This window comes from Pelophylax lessonae, assembly GCF_965119305.1.
Source record: "Pelophylax lessonae genome assembly, chromosome: 4".
NCBI lineage: Eukaryota > Metazoa > Chordata > Amphibia > Anura > Ranidae > Pelophylax > Pelophylax lessonae.
Genome location: NC_138771.1, coordinates 672,720 through 699,405, shown reverse-complemented (window position 1 = coordinate 699,405; position 26,686 = coordinate 672,720). Strand labels below are relative to the sequence as shown.

At 43.5% G+C, this 26,686-nt stretch overlaps 1 protein-coding gene across 3 annotated transcripts in view; it reads left to right on the top strand.

Moving 5' to 3' along the window:
• SLC4A5 (solute carrier family 4 member 5) overlaps window positions 1-26,686 on the top strand; it is a 152,964-nt gene that overhangs the window by 118,106 nt on the left and 8,172 nt on the right. For all 3 annotated transcript variants that reach the window (XM_082252989.1, XM_082252990.1, XM_082252991.1), the window contains exons 17-21: window positions 10,045-10,206; window positions 12,100-12,278; window positions 18,682-18,754; window positions 21,915-21,983; window positions 24,398-24,571. In XM_082252989.1, coding sequence (XP_082109115.1) covers window positions 10,045-10,206; window positions 12,100-12,278; window positions 18,682-18,754; window positions 21,915-21,983; window positions 24,398-24,571 — 657 coding nt within the window. The remainder of the gene's footprint in view (window positions 1-10,044; window positions 10,207-12,099; window positions 12,279-18,681; window positions 18,755-21,914; window positions 21,984-24,397; window positions 24,572-26,686) is intronic.

Below are 26,686 nucleotides of genomic sequence, written 5' to 3'. Positions count from 1 at the left end.
TCCTATAAATATATAGAAGCCAAGCTCTATAACCGGACAGTCGTGTCCCTCCTATAAATATATAGAAGCCAAGCTCTATAACCGGACAGTCGTGTCCCTCCTATAAATATATAGAAGCCAAGCTCTATAACCAGACAGTCGTGTCCCTCTTATAAATATATAGAAGCCAAGCTCTATAACCGGACAGTCGTGTCCCTCTTATAAATATATAGAAGCCAAGCTCTATAATCGGACAGTCGTGTCCCTCTTATAAATATATAGAAGCCAAGCTCTATCACCGGACAGTCGTGTCCCTCCTATAAATATATAGAAGCCAAGCTCTATCACCGGACAGTCGTGTCCTTCCTATAAATATATAGAAGCCAAGCTCTATAACCGGACAGTCGTGTCCCTCCTATAAATATATAGAAGCCAAGCTCTATCACCGGACAGTCGTGTCCCTCCTATAAATATATAGAAGCCAAGCTCTATAACCGGACAGTCGTGTCCCTCATATAAATATATAGAAGCCAAGCTCTATCACCGGACAGTCGTGTCCCTCTTATAAATATATAGAAGCCAAGCTCTATAACCGGACAGTCGTGTCCCTCTTATAAATATATAGAAGCCAAGCTCTATAACCGGACAGTCGTGTCCCTCCTATAAATATATAGAAGCCAAGCTCTATAACCGGACATTCGTGTCCCTCTTTTAAATATATAGAAGCCAAGCTCTATAACCGGACAGTCGTGTCCCTCCTATAAATATATAGAAGCCAAGCTCTATAACCAGACAGTCGTGTCCCTCTTATAAATATATAGAAGCCAAGCTCTATAACCGGACAGTTGAGTCCCTCTTATAAATATATAGAAGCCAAGCTCTATAACCGGACAGTCGTGTCCCTCCTATAAATATATAGAAGCCAAGCTCTATAAACGGACAGTTGAGTCCCTCTTATAAATATATAGAAGCCAAGCTCTATAACCGGACAGTCGTGTCCCTCTTATAAATATATAGAAGCCAAGCTCTATAACCGGACAGTCGTGTCCCTCCTATAAATATATAGAAGCCAAGCTCTATAACCGGACAGTCATGTCCCTCCTATAAATATATAGAAGCCAAGCTCTATAACCGGACAGTCGTGTCCCTCCTATAAATATATAGAAGCCAAGCTCTATAACCGGACAGTCGTGTCCCTCTTATAAATATATAGAAGCCAAGCTCTATAAACGGACAGTTGAGTCCCTCTTATAAATATATAGAAGCCAAGCTCTATAACCGGACAGTCGTGTCCTTCCTATAAATATATAGAAGCCAAGCTCTATAACTGGACAGTCGTGTCCCTCCTATAAATATATAGAAGCCAAGCTCTATAACCGGACAGTCGTGTCCCTCTTATAAATATATAGAAGCCAAGCTCTATAAACGGACAGTTGAGTCCCTCTTATAAATATATAGAAGCCAAGCTCTATAACCGGACAGTCGTGTCCTTCCTATAAATATATAGAAGCCAAGCTCTATAACTGGACAGTCGTGTCCCTCTTATAAATATATAGAAGCCAAGCTCTATAACCGGACAGTCGTGTCCTTCCTATAAATATATAGAAGCCAAGCTCTATAACAGGACAGTCGTGTCCCTCCTATAAATATATAGAAGCCAAGCTCTATAACTGGACAGTCGTGTCCCTCCTATAAATATATAGAAGCCAAGCTCTATAACCGGACAGTCGTGTCCCTCTTATAAATATATAGAAGCCAAGCTCTATAACAGGACAGTCGTGTCCCTCCTATAAATATATAGAAGCCAAGCTCTATAACCAGACAGTCGTGTCCCTCTTATAAATATATAGAAGCCAAGCTCTATAACTGGACAGTCGTGTCCCTCCTATAAATATATAGAAGCCAAGCTCTATAACCGGACAGTCGTGTCCCTCTTATAAATATATAGAAGCCAAGCTCTATAACAGGACAGTCGTGTCCCTCCTATAAATATATAGAAGCCAAGCTCTATAACCAGACAGTCGTGTCCCTCTTATAAATATATAGAAGCCAAGCTCTATAACAGGACAGTCGTGTCCCTCCTATAAATATATAGAAGCCAAGCTCTATAACCAGACAGTCGTGTCCCTCCTATAAATATATAGAAGCCAAGCTCTATAACCAGACAGTCGTGTCCCTCTTATAAATATATAGAAGCCAAGCTCTATCACCGGACAGTCGTGTCCCTCTTATAAATATATAGAAGCCAAGCTCTATAACCGGACAGTCGTGTCCCTCTTATAAATATATAGAAGCCAAGCTCTATCACCGGACAGTCGTGTCCCTCTTATAAATATATAGAAGCCAAGCTCCATAACCGGACAGTCATGTCCCTCTTATAAATATATAGAAGCCAAGCTCTATAACTGGACAGTCGTGTCCCTCTTATAAATATATAGAAGCCAAGCTCTATAACCGGACAGTCGTGTCCCTCCTATAAATATATAGAAGCCAAGCTCTATAACCAGACAGTCATGTCCCTCTTATAAATATATAGAAGCCAAGCTCTATAACTGGACAGTCGTGTCCCTCCTATAAATATATAGAAGCCAAGCTCTATCACCGGACAGTCGTGTCCCTCCTATAAATATATAGAAGCCAAGCTCTATAACAGGACAGTCGTGTCCCTCTTATAAATATATAGAAGCCAAGCTCTATAACCGGACAGTCGTGTCCCTCTTATAAATATATAGAAGCCAAGCTCTATAACCGGACAGTCGTGTCCCTCTTATAAATATATAGAAGCCAAGCTCTATAACCGGACAGTCGTGTCCCTCTTATAAATATATAGAAGCCAAGCTCTATAACCGGACAGTCGTGTCCCTCCTATAAATATATAGAAGCCAAGCTCTATCACCGGACAGTCGTGTCCCTCCTATAAATATATAGAAGCCAAGCTCTATAACAGGACAGTCGTGTCCCTCTTATAAATATATAGAAGCCAAGCTCTATAACCGGACAGTCGTGTCCCTCTTATAAATATATAGAAGCCAAGCTCTATAACCGGACAGTCGTGTCCCTCTTATAAATATATAGAAGCCAAGCTCTATAACCGGACAGTCGTGTCCCTCCTATAAATATATAGAAGCCAAGCTCTATCACCGGACAGTCGTGTCCCTCTTATAAATATATAGAAGCCAAGCTCTATAACCGGACAGTCGTGTCCTTCCTATAAATATATAGAAGCCAAGCTCCATAACCGGACAGTCGTGTCCTTCCTATAAATATATAGAAGCCAAGCTCTATAACCGGACAGTCGTGTCCCTCTTATAAATATATAGAAGCCAAGCTCTATAACCGGACAGTCGTGTCCCTCCTATAAATATATAGAAGCCAAGCTCTATCACCGGACAGTCGTGTCCCTCTTATAAATATATAGAAGCCAAGCTCTATAACCGGACAGTCGTGTCCTTCCTATAAATATATAGAAGCCAAGCTCCATAACCGGACAGTCGTGTCCCTCTTATAAATATATAGAAGACAAGCTCTATAACCGGACATTCGTGTCCCTCTTTTAAATATATAGAAGCCAAGCTCTATAACCGGACAGTCGAGTCCCTCCTATAAATATATAGAAGCCAAGCTCTATAACCGGACAGTCGTGTCCCTCTTATAAATATATAGAAGACAAGCTCTATAACCGGACATTCGTGTCCCTCTTATAAATATATAGAAGCCAAGCTCTATAACCGGACAGTCGTGTCCCTCTTATAAATATATAGAAGACAAGCTCTATAACCGGACATTCGTGTCCCTCTTTTAAATATATAGAAGCCAAGCTCTATAACCGGACAGTCGTGTCCTTCCTATAAATATATAGAAGCCAAGCTCTATAACCAGACAGTCGTGTCCCTCTTATAAATATATAGAAGCCAAGCTCTATAACCGGACAGTCGTGTCCCTCCTATAAATATATAGAAGCCAAGCTCTATAACCGGACAGTCGTGTCCCTCTTATAAATATATAGAAGCCAAGCTCCATAACCGGACAGTCGTGTCCCTCCTATAAATATATAGAAGCCAAGCTCTATAACCGGACAGTCGTGTCCCTCCTATAAATATATAGAAGCCAAGCTCTATAACCGGACAGTCGTGTCCCTCCTATAAATATATAGAAGCCAAGCTCTATCACCGGACAGTCGTGTCCCTCTTATAAATATATAGAAGCCAAGCTCTATCACCGGACAGTCGTGTCCCTCCTATAAATATATAGAAGCCAAGCTCTATAACCGGACAGTCGTGTCCCTCCTATAAATATATAGAAGCCAAGCTCTATAACCGGACAGTCGTGTCCCTCCTATAAATATATAGAAGCCAAGCTCTATCACCGGACAGTCGTGTCCCTCTTATAAATATATAGAAGCCAAGCTCTATCACCGGACAGTCGTGTCCCTCTTATAAATATATAGAAGCCAAGCTCTATAACCGGACAGTCGTGTCCCTCCTATAAATATATAGAAGCCAAGCTCTATAACTGGACAGTCGTGTCCCTCTTATAAATATATAGAAGCCAAGCTCCATAACCGGACAGTTGAGTCCCTCTTATAAATATATAGAAGCCAAGCTCTATAACCGGACATTCGTGTCCCTCTTATAAATATATAGAAGCCAAGCTCCATAACCGGACAGTTGAGTCCCTCTTATAAATATATAGAAGCCAAGCTCTATAACCGGACAGTCGTGTCCCTCCTATAAATATATAGAAGCCAAGCTCTATAACCAGACAGTCGTGTCCCTCTTATAAATATATAGAAGCCAAGCTCTATCACCGGACAGTCGTGTCCCTCTTATAAATATATAGAAGCCAAGCTCTATAACCGGACAGTCGTGTCCCTCTTATAAATATATAGAAGCCAAGCTCTATAACCGGACAGTCGTGTCCCTCCTATAAATATATAGAAGCCAAGCTCTATAACCAGACAGTCGTGTCCCTCTTATAAATATATAGAAGCCAAGCTCTATCACCGGACAGTCGTGTCCCTCTTATAAATATATAGAAGCCAAGCTCTATCACCGGACAGTCGTGTCCCTCTTATAAATATATAGAAGCCAAGCTCTATCACCGGACAGTCGTGTCCCTCTTATAAATATATAGAAGCCAAGCTCTATAACCGGACATTCGTGTCCCTCCTATAAATATATAGAAGCCAAGCTCTATAACCGGACAGTCGTGTCCCTCCTATAAATATATAGAAGCCAAGCTCTATAACCGGACAGTCGTGTCCCTCTTATAAATATATAGAAGACAAGCTCTATAAACGGACAGTCGTGTCCCTCCTATAAATATATAGAAGCCAAGCTCTATAACCGGACAGTCGTGTCCCTTCTATAAATATATAGAAGCCAAGCTCTATCACCGGACAGTCGTGTCCCTCTTATAAATATATAGAAGCCAAGCTCTATAACCGGACAGTCGTGTCCCTCCTATAAATATATAGAAGCCAAGCTCTATAAACGGACAGTTGAGTCCCTCTTATAAATATATAGAAGCCAAGCTCTATAACCGGACAGTCGTGTCCTTCCTATAAATATATAGAAGCCAAGCTCTATAACTGGACAGTCGTGTCCCTCCTATAAATATATAGAAGCCAAGCTCTATAACCGGACAGTCGTGTCCCTCTTATAAATATATAGAAGCCAAGCTCTATAAACGGACAGTTGAGTCCCTCTTATAAATATATAGAAGCCAAGCTCTATAACCGGACAGTCGTGTCCTTCCTATAAATATATAGAAGCCAAGCTCTATAACTGGACAGTCGTGTCCCTCTTATAAATATATAGAAGCCAAGCTCTATAACCGGACAGTCGTGTCCTTCCTATAAATATATAGAAGCCAAGCTCTATAACAGGACAGTCGTGTCCCTCCTATAAATATATAGAAGCCAAGCTCTATAACTGGACAGTCGTGTCCCTCCTATAAATATATAGAAGCCAAGCTCTATAACCGGACAGTCGTGTCCCTCTTATAAATATATAGAAGCCAAGCTCTATAACAGGACAGTCGTGTCCCTCCTATAAATATATAGAAGCCAAGCTCTATAACCAGACAGTCGTGTCCCTCTTATAAATATATAGAAGCCAAGCTCTATAACTGGACAGTCGTGTCCCTCCTATAAATATATAGAAGCCAAGCTCTATAACCGGACAGTCGTGTCCCTCTTATAAATATATAGAAGCCAAGCTCTATAACAGGACAGTCGTGTCCCTCCTATAAATATATAGAAGCCAAGCTCTATAACCAGACAGTCGTGTCCCTCTTATAAATATATAGAAGCCAAGCTCTATAACAGGACAGTCGTGTCCCTCCTATAAATATATAGAAGCCAAGCTCTATAACCAGACAGTCGTGTCCCTCCTATAAATATATAGAAGCCAAGCTCTATAACCAGACAGTCGTGTCCCTCTTATAAATATATAGAAGCCAAGCTCTATCACCGGACAGTCGTGTCCCTCTTATAAATATATAGAAGCCAAGCTCTATAACCGGACAGTCGTGTCCCTCTTATAAATATATAGAAGCCAAGCTCTATCACCGGACAGTCGTGTCCCTCTTATAAATATATAGAAGCCAAGCTCCATAACCGGACAGTCATGTCCCTCTTATAAATATATAGAAGCCAAGCTCTATAACTGGACAGTCGTGTCCCTCTTATAAATATATAGAAGCCAAGCTCTATAACCGGACAGTCGTGTCCCTCCTATAAATATATAGAAGCCAAGCTCTATAACCAGACAGTCATGTCCCTCTTATAAATATATAGAAGCCAAGCTCTATAACTGGACAGTCGTGTCCCTCCTATAAATATATAGAAGCCAAGCTCTATCACCGGACAGTCGTGTCCCTCCTATAAATATATAGAAGCCAAGCTCTATAACAGGACAGTCGTGTCCCTCTTATAAATATATAGAAGCCAAGCTCTATAACCGGACAGTCGTGTCCCTCTTATAAATATATAGAAGCCAAGCTCTATAACCGGACAGTCGTGTCCCTCTTATAAATATATAGAAGCCAAGCTCTATAACCGGACAGTCGTGTCCCTCTTATAAATATATAGAAGCCAAGCTCTATAACCGGACAGTCGTGTCCCTCTTATAAATATATAGAAGCCAAGCTCTATAACCGGACAGTCGTGTCCCTCCTATAAATATATAGAAGCCAAGCTCTATCACCGGACAGTCGTGTCCCTCCTATAAATATATAGAAGCCAAGCTCTATAACAGGACAGTCGTGTCCCTCTTATAAATATATAGAAGCCAAGCTCTATAACCGGACAGTCGTGTCCCTCTTATAAATATATAGAAGCCAAGCTCTATAACCGGACAGTCGTGTCCCTCTTATAAATATATAGAAGCCAAGCTCTATAACCGGACAGTCGTGTCCCTCCTATAAATATATAGAAGCCAAGCTCTATCACCGGACAGTCGTGTCCCTCTTATAAATATATAGAAGCCAAGCTCTATAACCGGACAGTCGTGTCCTTCCTATAAATATATAGAAGCCAAGCTCCATAACCGGACAGTCGTGTCCTTCCTATAAATATATAGAAGCCAAGCTCTATAACCGGACAGTCGTGTCCCTCTTATAAATATATAGAAGCCAAGCTCTATAACCGGACAGTCGTGTCCCTCCTATAAATATATAGAAGCCAAGCTCTATCACCGGACAGTCGTGTCCCTCTTATAAATATATAGAAGCCAAGCTCTATAACCGGACAGTCGTGTCCTTCCTATAAATATATAGAAGCCAAGCTCCATAACCGGACAGTCGTGTCCCTCTTATAAATATATAGAAGACAAGCTCTATAACCGGACATTCGTGTCCCTCTTTTAAATATATAGAAGCCAAGCTCTATAACCGGACAGTCGAGTCCCTCCTATAAATATATAGAAGCCAAGCTCTATAACCGGACAGTCGTGTCCCTCTTATAAATATATAGAAGACAAGCTCTATAACCGGACATTCGTGTCCCTCTTATAAATATATAGAAGCCAAGCTCTATAACCGGACAGTCGTGTCCCTCTTATAAATATATAGAAGACAAGCTCTATAACCGGACATTCGTGTCCCTCTTTTAAATATATAGAAGCCAAGCTCTATAACCGGACAGTCGTGTCCTTCCTATAAATATATAGAAGCCAAGCTCTATAACCAGACAGTCGTGTCCCTCTTATAAATATATAGAAGCCAAGCTCTATAACCGGACAGTCGTGTCCCTCCTATAAATATATAGAAGCCAAGCTCTATAACCGGACAGTCGTGTCCCTCTTATAAATATATAGAAGCCAAGCTCCATAACCGGACAGTCGTGTCCCTCCTATAAATATATAGAAGCCAAGCTCTATAACCGGACAGTCGTGTCCCTCCTATAAATATATAGAAGCCAAGCTCTATAACCGGACAGTCGTGTCCCTCCTATAAATATATAGAAGCCAAGCTCTATCACCGGACAGTCGTGTCCCTCTTATAAATATATAGAAGCCAAGCTCTATCACCGGACAGTCGTGTCCCTCCTATAAATATATAGAAGCCAAGCTCTATAACCGGACAGTCGTGTCCCTCCTATAAATATATAGAAGCCAAGCTCTATAACCGGACAGTCGTGTCCCTCCTATAAATATATAGAAGCCAAGCTCTATCACCGGACAGTCGTGTCCCTCTTATAAATATATAGAAGCCAAGCTCTATCACCGGACAGTCGTGTCCCTCTTATAAATATATAGAAGCCAAGCTCTATAACCGGACAGTCGTGTCCCTCCTATAAATATATAGAAGCCAAGCTCTATAACCGGACATTCGTGTCCCTCTTATAAATATATAGAAGCCAAGCTCCATAACCGGACAGTTGAGTCCCTCTTATAAATATATAGAAGCCAAGCTCTATAACCGGACAGTCGTGTCCCTCCTATAAATATATAGAAGCCAAGCTCTATAACCAGACAGTCGTGTCCCTCTTATAAATATATAGAAGCCAAGCTCTATCACCGGACAGTCGTGTCCCTCTTATAAATATATAGAAGCCAAGCTCTATAACCGGACAGTCGTGTCCCTCTTATAAATATATAGAAGCCAAGCTCTATAACCGGACAGTCGTGTCCCTCCTATAAATATATAGAAGCCAAGCTCTATAACCAGACAGTCGTGTCCCTCTTATAAATATATAGAAGCCAAGCTCTATCACCGGACAGTCGTGTCCCTCTTATAAATATATAGAAGCCAAGCTCTATCACCGGACAGTCGTGTCCCTCTTATAAATATATAGAAGCCAAGCTCTATCACCGGACAGTCGTGTCCCTCTTATAAATATATAGAAGCCAAGCTCTATAACCGGACATTCGTGTCCCTCCTATAAATATATAGAAGCCAAGCTCTATAACCGGACAGTCGTGTCCCTCCTATAAATATATAGAAGCCAAGCTCTATAACCGGACAGTCGTGTCCCTCTTATAAATATATAGAAGACAAGCTCTATAAACGGACAGTCGTGTCCCTCCTATAAATATATAGAAGCCAAGCTCTATAACCGGACAGTCGTGTCCCTTCTATAAATATATAGAAGCCAAGCTCTATCACCGGACAGTCGTGTCCCTCTTATAAATATATAGAAGCCAAGCTCTATAACCGGACAGTCGTGTCCCTCCTATAAATATATAGAAGCCAAGCTCTATAACCGGACATTCGTGTCCCTCCTATAAATATATAGAAGCCAAGCTCTATAACCGGACAGTCGTGTCCTTCCTATAAATATATAGAAGCCAAGCTCTATAACCGGACATTCGTGTCCCTCTTATAAATATATAGAAGCCAAGCTCTATAACCGGACTATCGTGTCCCTCCTATAAATATATAGAAGCCAAGCTCCATAACCGGACAGTTGAGTCCCTCTGATGTACAAACCTTGGTCTATCACTTGATTACAGATGAAGTTGAGATCTCAGCATGTTCCTCTATTCCTTCCTTTCTGATCTTTAACATTTTCTTGTTGAGTTCTTTTCCCGGTAGAAATTTTCTGTGTTCTTCTTCTACCAGCCCACACGTCCGGACCGTGGTTGGTTCGTTTTCCCGTTTGGTAAGAACCCGTGGTGGATCTACTTAGCCAGTGCATTGCCTGCTCTGCTGGTGACCATTCTCATCTTCATGGATGAACAGATCACTGCTGTCATAGTCAACCGGAAGGAGCACAAGCTGAAGGTATTCCCATTTCTTTACAACCGGTTACAGTGCATGGAACCCAGAAAAACGAACTTCTCTTATTGGCTCCCATTGGAAGCCTTTTGTTTTATCTGTTTGATAAGGGCAAGAAATACCTCTCAATCTTGGTAGCAATTCAGATCGGTCCCGTCTCTTCCCCACACTTCCTGTACTGTCTTAAAGAGCTCTCCTAATTCTTATCCTGGACTACAGAAAGATCAGCCTTTATGTTGTGGAGATCTGAGAGCAGGAATGGTTGAGTAGTTTAGCACAAAAGCAAATGGGCAGGGCTGACACCACCCAGTCCACAGAAACGCTGTGTTGTCAGCCTGCAGCAGCACCTAGTTGCTGAGTGCATTTCTTTTTTTTAAACTCTTTTTATTGACGGAGATGAAAAAAAAACAAGATACATACAGTAAGGCACTCAACAGGAATGCCAACAAATCAAATAAAGCACATACAGAAACGGTGCATCAATTCAATTAAGCATACTGTAAAGGTAGTGTCCATGGTATACATGATATGTAAGCAGATCATCATGGATAACAGATTGCACTACGCAGCAAAACACAATACAAGGTAAAGCAGGCAAACATGATATGCAGGTCGAGACATCTAAACCAAAAAAAAAAGGGGTCTACTTTAATTGAACCACATCTAGGTGGAGGAGTTGGTAAGGTCAGAGGAGCACCAAGCCCCCCAGACTTTATCATACTTGGCCTGGGCAGCCTCTGTGTTCAAACACAAGCTTTTCATAGGCTAACCGCTAACACCTGGTTGACTAACTGTGTCCACATGCGCAGTGAAGGAGGAGCTGGTTGAATCCATAGGAGGGCAACAGCCTTACGTGCCATAAACAAAGCCTCCTGCAGCAATGTTCTAGCATGTCACGGCCACCGCTCCTCATCCAATACTCCCAACAAACAGACCATTGGTGTGCACGGCGCCGCGTCAGACAGGACCGAGGAAAGAACCTCAGTCACCCTCTGCCAGTACCGCGCAATGACCGGACACTGCCACATGACATGCACAAAATCCGCACGCAGGTGGGTACACCTAGTGCATGCAGAGGTCGGGAGTCTATGCATGGCATGCAGCTGCACCGGGGTGAAATAAGACTGGTGTAGCATGTACACATGGATCAACCTGTTGTTGACAGCCGGAGAGACCAAGAGGTGCGTTGAACATGCCAGTCCTCGTCCATCAAGTCAGGGATAAGTTGCTGCCACTTGGTGCGTACCACCAGCAGATTACTGTCAACCGTGGCTGACAACAGATGTAGATAAATGGTAGAAATTAGACCCCTGGGTCCCTGAGAATGGAAAATACCAATAAGCAGATAATCAGAGAGAATAATCTCATTTGAACCAAACTGTGAATGACGAAGCTGGAGTCACCTATAGAAGGCACTATGGGGGAGATCACACTTGTCCCGTAGTGACTGAAAGGTGACAATCATATTACCCACATAAACATACCCCCGGGCCTCAGATTCCTCTACCCTCCCAGAACCTAAAGTCCAGAAACGACTGGAGACCAGGGAACATTGGGTTGTGCCAAAGGGGCAAGGCAGCCACAATGTCACCAGCATCGGTCATTTTCTTGGCCTCCCGCCACACCACTCTAGCTAGCGTGAGAATCGGGACTGAACGTCCACCCAGAACCCTTGCTGGTCCTTCTGAGTGCATTTCTAGCAGATTGAAATGGATTTTTCTGCACTTTGCAGGGTCTGTAAAGGGACAAAACACATAGAGATGTGCGAGTATTGCAGATATGTATTGCATATGATTTATTTGTATTTTGCCTTAAAATATGGCTTCATTTTTACGACATTCATCAAAGTGCTCATTATATGGATTGATGCAGTTGGAGAGCTTTTTCTTTTCTTTTCAGAAAGCCTGTGGATATCACTTGGATCTCTTCTGGGTCGGCGTTCTGTTGGCTGTTTGCTCCTTCATGGGTCTTCCTTGGTATGTGGCAGCAACTGTCATCTCCATCGCTCACATTGACAGTTTGAAAATGGAGACAGAGACCAGCGCGCCCGGAGAACAGCCGCAGTTTTTGGGAGTGAGGTGAGTCCATTACACACTTTTATCTTATAGACAGGACTTTGTTCCTGAAGGATTATCAGTATCCTTTCACCTACCTGAGGTCTTTCATTAAGAGGATCTGCTGAGTAGGTGGACATCTAGGGTTGGCTCCAGCAAGCACATTGCCAAATGTTACTCCTCATTGCCCACCCTAGCCCAATAACTCACCCTGTAAGCGCTGGAATGGAGAAGTGCTTATGCCGCTGTACAGAACACTGGTGAGACCTCACTTGGAGTATTGTGCGCAGTACTGGAGGCCATATCTCCAGAAGGATATAGATACTCTAGAGAGAGTTCAGAGAAGAGCTACTAAACTAGTACATGGATTGCAGGAAAAAACTTACCAGGAAAGGTTAAAGGACCTTAACATGTATAGCTTGGAAGAAAGAAGAGACAGAGGGGATATGATAGAAACCTTTAAATACATAAAGGGAATCAACTCGGTAAAGGAGGAGAGCATATTTAAAAGAAGAAAAACTACCACAAGAGGACACAGTTTTAAATTAGAGGGGCAAAGGTTTAAAAGTAATATGAGGAAGTATTACTTTACTGAGAGAGTAGTGGATGCATGGAATAACCTTCCTGCAGAAGTGGTAGCTGCAAATACAGTGAAGGAGTTTAAGCATGCATGGGATAGGCATAAGGCTATCCTTCATATAAGATAGGGCCAGGGACTATTCATAGGATTCAGATATATTGGGCAGACTAGATGGGCCAAATGGTTCTTATCTGCCGACACATTCTATGTTTCTATGTGTCTCCACATCCCCTTTATGGGCGGAGCTTATTTTCATAATATGGATAACCCAACAAACAGGTACTCCACATCCCCTTTATGGGCGGAGCTTATTCTCGTAATGTCGATAACCCAACAAACAGGTACTCCACATCCCCTTTATGGGCGGAGCCTATTCTCGTAATGTTGATAACCCATCAAACAAGTACTCCACATCCCCTTTATGGGCGGAGCTTATTCTTGTAATGTAGATAACCCAAAAAACAGGTACTCTGCTTTGAACATTGCTAAATTGGGCCGGGTTTTGAAGTCCCTGCAAGGACATGCCAGTCAGGATACCTGTATCCTGAAGCTTCTGTATAAGAATAATTCTCACCTCTGAAAAATCTCTTCCTCCAAGTAAGATCCGAGACTTTGATTTTCAATGGACCAAAACATCAACAAATGGTGCTGTGAAAGGTTCAGCCAGAGAGAAGTTGGTGTTTTTAATTGAAACTGCCGGTTGTTGCTAATAAGAAGTGTAGAGACCCCGGCAATCAGCAGTAGTGTCCCTCTGACTACATTAGTGCTGCTGGGCTGTATTCAACCTGATATAAATATTTGAGGTCTGTGGGAAGGCCACCTTCCTTACCAGGCGGTGCGTCGGAGGTCGGTGTGGTCTGAGTCTCCCAGACCTCCTGCCTGGGTGATGTCTATGAAAATGGGGATAAGGATGCGCCAGCCAACTAAAAATAACCACTGCTACACTTAGAACTCCCTGAATACCGGGAGATAAAAATGATGAAAAAATATATATAAAGTGCGCTGTCTCAGTGCAAGTATCAGTGAGTAAAAAAACAAAGAAAATGAAATTTAGTTCATTGAATCAAATAAAATTGTGCACTAATCCCAATACATATCAAAAACCTGAATATAACGACAGTGCATAAGACATGTAAAGCAAAAAACAAAAGTATACATACAAACATATAAACAATGCATAGAAATGCCAATAAATAAAATCTGGAGTGCAAAATAAAAAACGTCCCAACTACACTCCAAATCTTTGCTGGATAAATCAAAACAGTCCAAAATTGTGAGTATTGAGACTGATAGATGCCTAATTCATGGCCTTCAAAGTTCTGCATGCATCACCACCGTGCTCCGATAATAGAATGACCGCTTACCAGACCCAAGCGGGTCAATAGGCATGTATGCTGCTCATAGCTAAAGGATCAATCCATGTTACTGCCCTAATGAAGCTCCGAACGATCTCCAGCTTCGGGATCACGGATGGATATAGGGATGAAAGGAGGACTAATAGCGCATTATCGCTAAAACATTGTATTTATTTTAAAAAGAGATACACTTTCAAACATCATAGAAATAAAAGCACAGATAATCGCGGTGGCGTGACCACAGTGCGGCCTGACGTCACAGCTGTCTCCACCCGACGTGTTTCCCCTCAGAAGGCGCCAACTAGGATTGGAGCTCCTGGGTGAGGCCTGGAAAAGGTTTGTGCTGCCATGTTGGACTATCAATGGAATGTGTCCTGGAGAGCTGGATAACATCTGCTGGTGGGGGGGACATTGTGAGGGATTCAGATCCAGGGGGGAATGTGTGCCATGTGACGCTGCTCTACAGATTGAAGGGTACAGAGTTCCTGTTTTCAGCTTTCTTCTGAACTGACACTGAGTAGAGGTCCTCCTACAACCCCCCTTAGTTTATTGTGCCTAATGAACTCTTTTAAACTTGCTCATTTTTTCCACTCACAAATAATCAATTATTCTGGCCAGAGTATTGAGAAGCTCGCCCAGTGAGCTGCCTGGGGGTCTCTAACTGCCTCCCTGGGGTAAACGGGCGTTACATAAGGGAAGCTGTCAGGGTGAAGGAGGGCTTTGGAGCAGATTTGTGGTCTCCGGAGTCAGGAGAGACAATCAAAGAGAGTAGCAGCACGAGCCGTCACAGAAGGTTCAGGTATACAATGATTGGAGACTGTCCGAAGGATTTTCTGGCCAATAGTAGCGTGTCTTATGAAGGTGGTTGGAACCTCACATGTGCAAAGCAAAAACAGGGAACTGCTGAACACTGCTAAGAATTTGGAGAACTTTGGAAGAAGCACCTTGTGACAGAAACTGTCCAGCACCCCGCTTGAGTGCTTCCGTCAGTATACCGCTTCCTCCAGTCTGGGCATAGATACCAGATATTATAGCCGCAGCATACAAGACTAGCCGGCAATAGCTTGTATGAGAACTGGAACTGTTTATTGAAAACTCACACAGAAGTTATATAACACACCAGGTCAGGTGAGCCGGATTACATTATCGTATGCAAAGGAAATTGAATACAGAAATATATTTAACATAACTAAGAAACAGCCAACATTTACCTATGCTAAAAGAACCGTGACCCACACTGTGTTTGTGGGTTTCTGTCAGTATATGGCTTCCTCCAGTCTTGAACATAGAATTCAGATATTCCAGCCGCCCCCCCACACAAAGCTAGCCGACAACTTAGCTTGTATAGTTCCGGAACCTTCTCCTTTTTTTGAACAGTCTCACACAATTTATACACACATTAGGACATCCCCCCTCCTAATCAAATTACCCCACCAGGTCATGTGCCTGATTACATTATCCAATGCAGATGAAATTGTATACAGAAATATAATTAACACTTCTAAGTGTAGCACTGCTCCCATGGGAGCTGCTGAGTACAGGTTCCCCTGGGTTACCACTAGCAACAGTAGAACAGTCTGACATTTTCCCAAGTGTACCTCAGACAAGAATCAGTCCAGTATCTTTGGTTTTTATGTTTTATTAGGAACTTGGATAGGAGAAGGGATGAGTGGGATACTCCATTTTAACCACTTAAGCCCCAGAGGATTTGGCTGCTCAAAGACCAGGGCCTATTTTGCGATTCGGCACTGCGTGACTTTAACGGACAATTGCGCAGTCGTGCGACGCCGTACCTAAACGAATTTGATGTCCTTTTTTTCCCACAAACAGAGCTTTCTTTTGGTGGTATTTGATCACCTGTGCGATTTTTTTACTTTTTGCGCAATAAACAAAAAAAGAGCGACAATTCTGAAAAAAAAACAATATTTTTCACATTTTTTTATATGAAATTCCCCCCAAAAAATGTAAAAATCTAAATTTTTTAACATTTTCGGCCAATTTGTTTTCTGCTACATATGTTTGGTAAAAAAAATCGCAATAAGCGTATTTTGATTGGTTTGCGCAAAAGTTATTGCGTTTACTAACTAAGGGAAAGATTTTTGTCATTTTTGGTGGGTTTTTTTTAACGAGTAATGGCGGCGATCTGCAGTTTTTTTTGCGGGACTGCGACATTGCGGCGGACAGATCGGACCCTTGACTGACATTTTTGACACTTTTGGGGGTACCAGTAACATTACTGCAGTAATCAGTGCTATACATATGCACTGTCACTGTACTAATGACACTGGCAGGGAAGGGGTTAACTTTATTGGAGATGCAGGGGTTAAGTGTATCCCTAGGAGCAGGGCCGGATTAAGAGCATCATGGGCTTGGTGCTGAGGATTTTGAAGGGCCTTAAGGGCCGTGCCTTGGCATGCACCCAGAGGAGGAAGGGTGCAGCCATGCATGCCTAATTCAACATGGGATGCTGTCTCTGAAGCCCATAAACACATCCATGCATCGGCAACTGTCCCTCCTTGTCCGGCCTTCGTGCTGTGTGGGGAGGTTCTGAGGGAGCTGCCTGGGGAAGCGAGCATAGAAGCCAGACTTCTGTGTTTACAAGTGACAGAAGAGCGGTCACAGTGAATATGGCCAACCCGGGGCCTATATAAAAGGTAGGGGCCTGGAGCTGCAGCTCCAATAGCCCCTATGTTAATCTGGCCCTGCCTAGGAGTGTGCTTCTAACTGTCAAGGGGCGTGGCTTTTCATGTAACTACAGAGACATACGATCCTACATAGCGGGATCGTATGATCTCTGCAGTTATACCAGGGAGAATGACAGGCGGCTTTGTTTACATCAGCCGCCTGCCTTTCTCCCTCTCCAGCGGGAGATCGCGAGTGACCGGCGGACATCGGAGGCGCCGGTCACTCGCGCGGGGATGTCAGGGAACGAGCGGGGGCAGGAGCGCGCCTCCGGCAGCGCACGCTCGCCCACTATTCGATCGCGGGCGAGAGACGTATATATACGTCACTTTGCCCAGGAGGGGCTGACCGCCGCAGTATATGTACTTGCAGCGGTCGGCAAGTGGTTAATAGAACTATGCACAATAGGCCGGGATGACTTGAAAAATGCTGAGTAACGCTGAATAAAGCTGAGTAACGCTGAGTAACGCTGAATAAAGCTGAGTAATGCTGAGTAGCGCTGATTAACACTGAGTAACGCTGAGTAACACTGAGTAACGCTGAGTAACAAGGGTTTCTCCACCAACTACTAAGTCATGTTTTGCTTGGGGACAGTGGCGGCTGGTGCTAAAAATTTTTGGGGGGCGCAAACAGAAAAACAAGTGACCAGCGTGCCCCCAATCAATGCAGAGTGCCACAGCATGCCCCCAATCAATGTAGAGTGCCACAGCATGCCCCCAATCAATGCAGAGCGCTACAGCATGCCCCCATCAATGCAGAGCGCCACAGCGTGCCCCCATCAATGCAGAGCGCCACAGCGTGCCCCCAATCAATGCAGAGCGCTACAGCATGCCCCCATCAATGCAGAGCGCCACAGCATTGTTCCCAATCAATGCAGAGTGCCACATCATGCCCCCATCAATGCAGAGCGCTACAGCATGCCCCCATCAATGCAAAGCGCCACAGCATTGTCCCCAATCAATGCAGAGCGCCACAGCATGCCCCCATCAATGCAAAGCGCCACAGCATGCCCCCCAATCAATGCAGAGACCAGTGTGCGTGCTCCCTTCAATGCAGTGTGGGCTTCCACCTGAGACCAATGCACTTACCTGGCGGCTTCTTCTCTTAGTCCCGGCGGTGGCTTCTCCCCTCCTCGAGACTCCGTCCTCTTCTGCGGCGGTGGGAAGGTGACCGGGCGGTGATGGTGAGTGACTGATGCACGCACCGGCACTGCCCCCATTGCGATGTCAGCAGGGTCAGGAATTGGATGTCCTGAATGATAATTGGTCCAGGCTGGAGACTGGACCAATCATAGCCAGGATATCACGAAAGTGGGAGTGTCCTAGCGCAATGACCTGCGCCCAGGTGACGCCCCCCCCAATAGCCTCCACTAAGTCCGGCGACCTGGAATTTTTATTTTTTATTTTAACTTTTTTTTTCTTTTTTTAATCTTTTTTCTTTCATTTTTTTTTTGGGGGAGGGGGGCGGCGCCCCTGCGCACCCTATGCACAGGCCGCCACTGCTTGGGGATCAAATACTTATTTTACTCCCTGAACTGCAACTCCATTTATAACATTTGTATCATGTGTTTTCTCTGGATTTTTGGTTGATATTCTGTCTCTATCATATAAAATACACCGATGATAAAAATTATACACCCCCCATTTCTATGTAATCTGCAGGGATCAAACCATTATTTCCCTCACTGTAAAGTATAAAGCTATAGTAATTGGACATAACTCTTTGTGGGTTCGCTGGGGTCGTGGAACTGAAGTTACATCAAACTTTTATCGGCTGAAGTGAGGTTTATATTTCTTTTTTATTTCCCCAGAGAGCAGCGAGTGACGGGGATCATTGTGTTCGTCCTCACCGGAATCTCCGTCTTCATGGCTCCCATCCTGAAGGTATCTTCTTCCATTTTCTATCTCATTCATTTATTATAGCAATAGAAGCCCCAGAGACCCCTACAGACCAATCAAACGCCACCCTTCATCCATTCAGAGCCATCAGATCAGTGAATGGTAATTGTTTAATTGAAGTCACCCCTCCCCCACCCTTCTCACTGGGTAGAAAGGATATCCATCCCTATGAAGATTCTTTCCTAGCCGCGAGAAAAGGCAAACGTTTCACTCCTGTAGAATTATATGGAAGAGAGAATGTTCCGGGAGGTGGAATTGGGCAACTATGGGGGGGGGGGGGGAGTTTACTAAAACTGGAGCACTCAGAATCTGGTGCAGCTCTGTATATTAGCCAATCAGCTTCCAGGTTTTATTCTCAAAGTCTAATTGAAGAAGCTGAAGTTAGAAGCTGATTGGCTCCCATGCACAGCTGCACCGGATTCCGAGTGCTCCAGTTTTAGTAAATCATACTTATCATTACTAGGGGGGATGGGAGGTCACCAGATCACACTGTCATCATAGAGGGAATATAGCGCAGTCACCCCATCCCCGGGAATGGCAGCTGGCAGGAGAATATCCACTTACATAACACGATCCGGAATCTTCCGAAGATCTGATCCTGCCGGAAGAAGCGGTATTAATGATGGGACGTGTGCGGACTTATTTCATGCAAAGAGCGATTCTGAGACAAATAAAGTCCCTTCTCCTGAGATTTGTACATTTTTATTGTTTAACCCTCTAAAGTCAGACAGTAAAGAAGTAATTTGGTCCCCTTTCCATTTTCACATGAGCCCCCCAAAATATATTTTCTATTGAACCCCAAAGTGGAAGTCTCCTCACCAGTTGACCTTCATCCGGTGACCTGATAAGGAGGATCTCTGGACGATGAGATGACCGTACAGGTGAGGAATGGCTCTTCACCGAGGACTACCAACTGACCGGAGTCACCCCGGATGGTGTCACCAATATAGAAATTACTGTTTCACAACTCGAGTAATAGAAAATCATAAATATCACAATGACATCGAACAATTCAGCTCCACATCTTGATAAATACGGCCAATCAGTAGCAGATCGCCCAAACAATGAATGAATGAATATAGAAGATGACTGTTCTTATCATTCAGATATCTGACTAAACGAGGCCCTCAGTTCTACCCCATCTCCTCATTATAGAACATACAACATGCAGTCAGGTCCATAAATATTGGGACATGGACACAATTCTAATCTTTTTGGCTCTATACACCCCCCTCTATATACACCCCCTCCCCCCTCTATACACCACCACAATGGATGTGAAATGAAACAAACAAGACGTGCTTTACCTGCAGACTTTCAGCTTTAATTTGAGGGAATTTACATCCAAATCAGGTGAACGGTGTAGGAATTACAACAGTTTGTATTTGTGCCTCCCACTTTTTAAGGGACCAAAAGTAATGGGACAGATTAACAATCCTAAATCAAACTTTCACTTTTTAATACTTGGTTGCAAATCCTTTGCAGTCAATTACAGCCTGAAGTCTGGAACGCATAGACATCACCAGACGCTGGGTTTCATCCCTGGTGATGCTCTGCCAGGCCTCTACTGCAACTGTCTTCAGTTCCTGCTTGTTCTTGGGGCATTTTCCCTTCAGTTTTGTCTTCAGCAAGTGAAATGCATGCTCAATCCGATTCAGGTCAGGTGATTGACTTGGCCATTGCATAACATTCCACTTCTTTCCCTTAGAAAACTCTTTGGTTGCTTTCGCAGTATGCTTCGGGTCATTGTCCATCTGCACTGTGAAGCGCCGTCCAATGAGTTCTGAAGCATTTGGCTGAATATGAGCAGATAATATTCCCCGAAACACTTCAGAATTCATCCTGCTGCTTCTGTCAGCAGTCACATCATCAATAAATACAAGAGAACCAGTTCCATTGGCAGCCATACATGCCCACGCCATGACACTACCACCACCATGCTTCACTGATGAGGTGGTATGCTTTGGATCATGAGCAGTTCCTTTCCTTCTCCATACTCTTCTCTTCCCATCACTCTGCTATAAGTTGATCTTGGTCTCATCTGTCCATAGGATGTTCCAGAACTGTGAAGGCTTTTTTAGATGATGTTTGGCAAACTCTAATCTGGCCTTCCTGTTTTTGAGGCTCACCAATGGTTTACATCTTGTGGTGAACCCTCTGTATTCACTCTGGTGAAGTCTTCTCTTGATTGTTGACTTTGAAACACATACACACCTACCTCCTGGAGAGTGTTCCTGATCTGACACACATACACCTTCCTCCTGGAGAGTGATCTTGATCTGGCCAACTGTTGTGAAGGGTGTTTTCTTCACCAGGGAAAGAATTCTTCGGTCATCCATCACAGTTGTTTTCCATGGTCTTCCGGGTCTTTTGGAGTTGCTGAGCTCACCGGTGCGTTCTTTCTTTTTAAGGATGTTCCAAACAGTAGATTTGGCCACACCTAATGTTTTTGCTATCTCTCTGATGGGTTTGTTTTGTTTTTTTCAGCCTAATGATGGCTTGTTTCACTGATAGTGACAGCTTTTTGGATCTCATATTGAGAGTTGACAGCAACAGATTCCAAATGCAAATAGCACACTTGAAATGAGCTTTGGACCTTTTATCTGCTCCTTGTAAATGGGATAATGAGGGAATAACACACACCTGGCCATGGAACAGCTGAGCAGCCAATTGTCCCATTACTTTTGGTCCCTTAAAAAGTGGGAGGCACATATACAAACTGTTGTAATTCCTACACCTTTCACCTGATTTGGATGTAAATTCCCTCAAATTAAAGCTGAAAGTCTGCAGGTAAAGCACATCTTGTTTGTTTCATTTCAAATCCATTGTGGTGGTGTATAGAGCCAAAAAGATTAGAATTGTGTCCATGTCCCAATATTTAAGGACCTGACTGTATATAACAGGATAATAGAATGAAAGGTTCTTCTATGGATGGGCGCATGGAGATGAGAGATTCATTGACCAATCAGAGGAACAGATAAAACTCTCCTGAACCAGGTCTGGGATTTGTCCCCTCAGACCAGCGCCATGGGGCCAGTCTTGGTTGCTATGGCTGCTCCCTGTGCCGATGACGTGGAAATTGTGGGCAGATTGCAGTCACCCTATGTGTTTTTTACTATTAAATTTCTGTTTTCTTTTTTTCCAGTATATTCCGATGCCGGTTCTGTACGGCATTTTTCTGTACATGGGTGTGGCATCGCTCAATGGAATTCAGGTAGGTCTCCACATTGATAACAATACTCAGGTGTTCCTCTAGAATGAAGTAAGTGTCTCCTCTGAGCCCAGGGTGCCATGATGGTGTATCTCCAAAAGGTGCCATTGGCGACCTGGGCTCACAGAAAGCAGACTGTGTCCTTCCCGGTACATATGTGAAGACTGAAGGTGCAGGAAGATCTCTGCATCTCTTCAGCTGTCATCCATTTTGTCCGGCTGATTGTATGAAGCTGCACAGAACCTCTGTCTATTACCGGCTGCATACACACAATAGGTGTATGTGTGTGAAAGGGGGGTCCATGTGACACATGCACCCGATGTAAGGTGCCATCTTGGTGTTCTCACCTCCATACCCGCCCTGTGACACATTCATTGTCCCACACCAATTCTTGAAAACATTTCTTCCCCCCACAATGCCTCGTACCCCATACAGGCATTTGTCATCCATGCAGACAGGAGGAAGGTCAGTGGTTTGGCTTTGTGCCAATCTCAGATAGGACAAGGAACCCTCTTGGTTGCTGAGCTCTCGACTGTCTCCAGAAGTCCAAAATATAGGTTCAGCTTATTCTGGCCCATAGACTAAATCTGTTTATAACAGAAAGTCAAACCTTAAATTGTTGGCAGGCAGGTGCAGGGAGCCCACATGCCAACATCAAACATGGCCGCCCTCCTGGACTATATACTGGAGGACCTGCAGTCATTGAGGCTCCTTCAGACACATCGAGTGGTTTTGTCCATTAATACCAGAAAAATGGAAACCCATAATCAATGCCATGAATGCTATTTCAGGATCCTGGTTGGGTTTATCCCCGGCTCCTAATATTCCATTGTATTCAGTCATCTGTGGGCCAATCTCACGCCATTCTTTCTCCATTCAACCCCAAATATAGAAGCAATCCATTATACCCCCAGGGAGGGAATGGTTGGCAAAGGTCAATCAATATTAGATTATGGAAGATATTGTACACAACAAGCTAAATATCTCTACAAAATTCAGGGAGATCCGGGCCAGTTGGCCACCAATAAGAACAACTGATCGATATGAGATCGGAATTTCTTAATAGATTTTACCTTCAAAGTTATGAAGCTGCTCATATGACCCACTGAACTTTGATCTTAGACGTCTCTGCAGCTCATGGGGGTCCCCATTACACCATTGTCTCTTTAAAAGTTTAGATGTCCCATGCTGCTCTCTTCCTTATCAACCTATACCTTTCATATATATCCCCCCTCCCCCACCTGAGCTCTGCCATAGTCTTCCTTCCTCTCCACAATCTTTTTGCTAAGTTCATCCCCCTAAATTTTACAAAGTGGTGGAGGCAAACCTTATTCTATGGCAATATTATGCTATGAGCCAGCATGCTCCACACTTGGTGTTTAAACTCCAACCTTGGTCTTTATACTTCAACCTTAGGTCTTTATACATTGACCTGGGTCTTTATACTCTGACCTTGGGTCTTTATACTCCAACCTATAGTCTTTATGCTCTGACCTTGGTCTTTATACTCCAACCTATAGTCTTTATACTCCAACCTATAGTCTTTATGCTCCAACCTTGGTCTTTATACTCCAACCTTAGGTCTTTATACATTGACCTGGGTCTTTATACTCTGACCTTGGGTCTTTATAATCCAACCTTGGGTCTTCATACTCCAGCCTTGGGTCTTTATAATCCAACCTTGGGTCTTCATACTCCAGCCTTGGGTCTTTATACTCCAACCTTTGGTCTTCATACTCCAACCTTGGGTCTTTATACTCCAACCTTGTGGTTTATACTGTAACCTTGGGTCTTTATACTCCGACCTTTGTTCTTTTTATGCTCTGACCTTGGGTCTTTATGCTCCAACTTTGGTCTTTATACTTCAACCTTGAGTCTTTATGCTCCGACCTTGGGTCTTTATGCTCCAACCTTGATATTTATACTCCAACCTTTGGTCTTTATACTCTGACCTTGGGTCTTTATGCTCCAACTTTGGTCTTTATACTTCAACCTTGGGTCTTTATGCTCCAACCTTGATATTTATACTCCAACCTTTGGTCTTTATACTCTGACCTTGGGTCTTTATGCTCCAACCTTTGGTCTTTATACTCCAACCTTTTTCTTTATACACCAACCTTTGATCTTCATACTCCAACCTTGGATCTTTATACTCGAACCTTGGGCCTTCATACTCCAACCTTTGGTCTTTATACTCGAACCTTGGGTCTTTATACGCCAACCTTGGGCCTTCATACTCCAACCTTTGGTCTTTATACTCCGACCTTTGTTCTTTTCATGCTCCAACCTTGGATCTTTATGTTACATTTGCATTATTAGATCTTTGTATTCAATAAAAGATTTATTAAGAAAAATGAATATTCTGGTAAAAATGGAAATGCAAAAAAAATATAAATTCCTGTTCTATCCTTTCTTAGTTCTGGGATCGCTGCAAGCTTTTCCTAATGCCGGCAAAGCACCAGCCTGACTATGCATATCTCCGACACGTCCCTCTGCGTCGGATCCATTTGTTCACCGTCGTTCAAATCGTCTGCCTGGCAGTCCTCTGGATACTGAAGTCTACTGTTGCCGCCATCATTTTCCCTGTCATGGTAAGGAGAAGATATTAAACTATTATTATTATGTTATAGGAAGATAATCGGATTGTGATCCAATCATCTCCATATTCATTGGAAGCGTTAGAATAAAATTTATTGATGATAATTGCGGTCATTATTCACTCGAAGGCTTATGGGTAATTTTATGACGGCAATGCAGGAAAGATTCTGATTTTGTCATTTTTCACATATCTTGAAGTAGTTGTAAACTTGGGCATGATGATGTTTAGGTGTAATAAACACCCTGGAAGATAACGTGGGGGGTGAACCTCATACTGGCACATTGTGAGAGACTTACCTTACACCGAAGCCCTCCAGTGCCGCGCTCTCACCGCTGACCGGGCTTCCATCTTCCCCCGGTCTCCCTTTCCCGGTTCGCGTCCTCTGGCCATTATGATTGGCTAAGCCACGATGACATCACTCCAGCGCATGCGCACAGGAGTCATTGGCACAGCGCACAGCTCTGAAAAGACAACGCGGACATGCCATTCCTCAGAGCGCATGCGCAGATGACGGCGCACAGCTCTGAAGAGACAACGCGGACATGCCATTCCTCAGAGCGCATGCGCAGGTGACGGCGCACAGCTCTGAAGAGACAACGCGGACATGCCATTCCTCAGAGCGCATGCGCAGGCGACGTCACTGGCTGCATGCTGTGTAAATATCTCCAAAGCACTGCAAGTCTATTAGACACTCACTGCACCTTCAGGTCGGTCTTATTAAGGCTTTCCTGCAGCTACAAGTCCAAAAAAATGTTTACTGCCACTTTAAGGGAAATTAATTAAAGAAGAACTCCAAAGAAATATAAAAGACTCGAAATAATTGAACTCTCTAAACAGTAAAACCTCGTTAAATGAATTCTTACCTATAAGCAGTGTCCCTGAGTGTGGCCTGATAACAGGGAATAAGAGAGGGAGAAGCAGCACACAGGACCCCAATCCGTATGCTGATAGGAGGAGAGAGCAGAATGACAGAGATGAGATCATCACTCTGCTGCTTCTCCTTTCACTGTCCAATCACAGGCTGGGGATGAGGCTCAGAGGAAGTGGGTTGATGGATGCTGGCCATCAGACTGAGGACACCTAGAAATAAAATACTGCGGGGGAAATCTCTGGATTGAAGCTGAATATTGCAGCAAAGGCGATTTTGTCATTTTATCTGTTAATCGGCACTCCGCACATTCATATCTATTGCTGCGATTCAGACACAAAACTGTGAACGTGAAACAATGGAATCCCAATATGGAGGCAGGAAAATACCCAACCTGGCCAATGGTCTGCCCGTCTCCATAGCAGAGACCTGAGGATGTCCTGACTAATGCCCAGCTCTGCGACTGCGTACCAACCAGAAAAAGTCATATATATATATATATACACCCCCTCCCCCTCTCTATATACATTATATTACCAAAAGTATTGGGACGCCTCTCTATATACACTATATTACCAAAAGTATTGGGACGCCTCTCTATATACACTATATTACCAAAAGTATTGGGACGCCTCTCTATATACACTATATTACCAAAAGTATTGGGACGCCTCTCTATATACACTATATTACCAAAAGTATTGGGACGCCTCTCTATATACACTATATTACCAAAAGTATTGGGACGCCGGCCTTTACACACACATGAACTTTAATGACCCCCAGTCTTAGTCCGTAGGGTTCAATATTGAGTTGGCTCCCCCTTTGCAGCTATAACAGCTTCAACTCTTCTGGGAAGGCTGTCCACAAGGTTTAGGAGTGTCTATGGGAATGTTTCACCATTCTTCCAGGTGAACTCCATTCCCAAGAGGGTAAAGGCAGTGCTGGAAAATAATGGTGGCCACACAAAATATTGACACTTTGGGCCCAATTTGGACATTGTCACTTAGGGGTGTACTCACTTTTGTTGCCAGCGGTTTAGACATTAATGGCTGTGTGTTGAGTTATTTTGAGGGGACAGTAAATTTACACTGTTATACAAGCTGTACACTCACTACTTTACATTGTAACAAAGTCTCATTTCTTCCGTGTTGTCACATGGGAGGGGTGTACTTACTTTTGTGAGATACTGTAGTTGGCTGGTTTAGGAATGTCCGCCATCCATTATATGATCAGCAC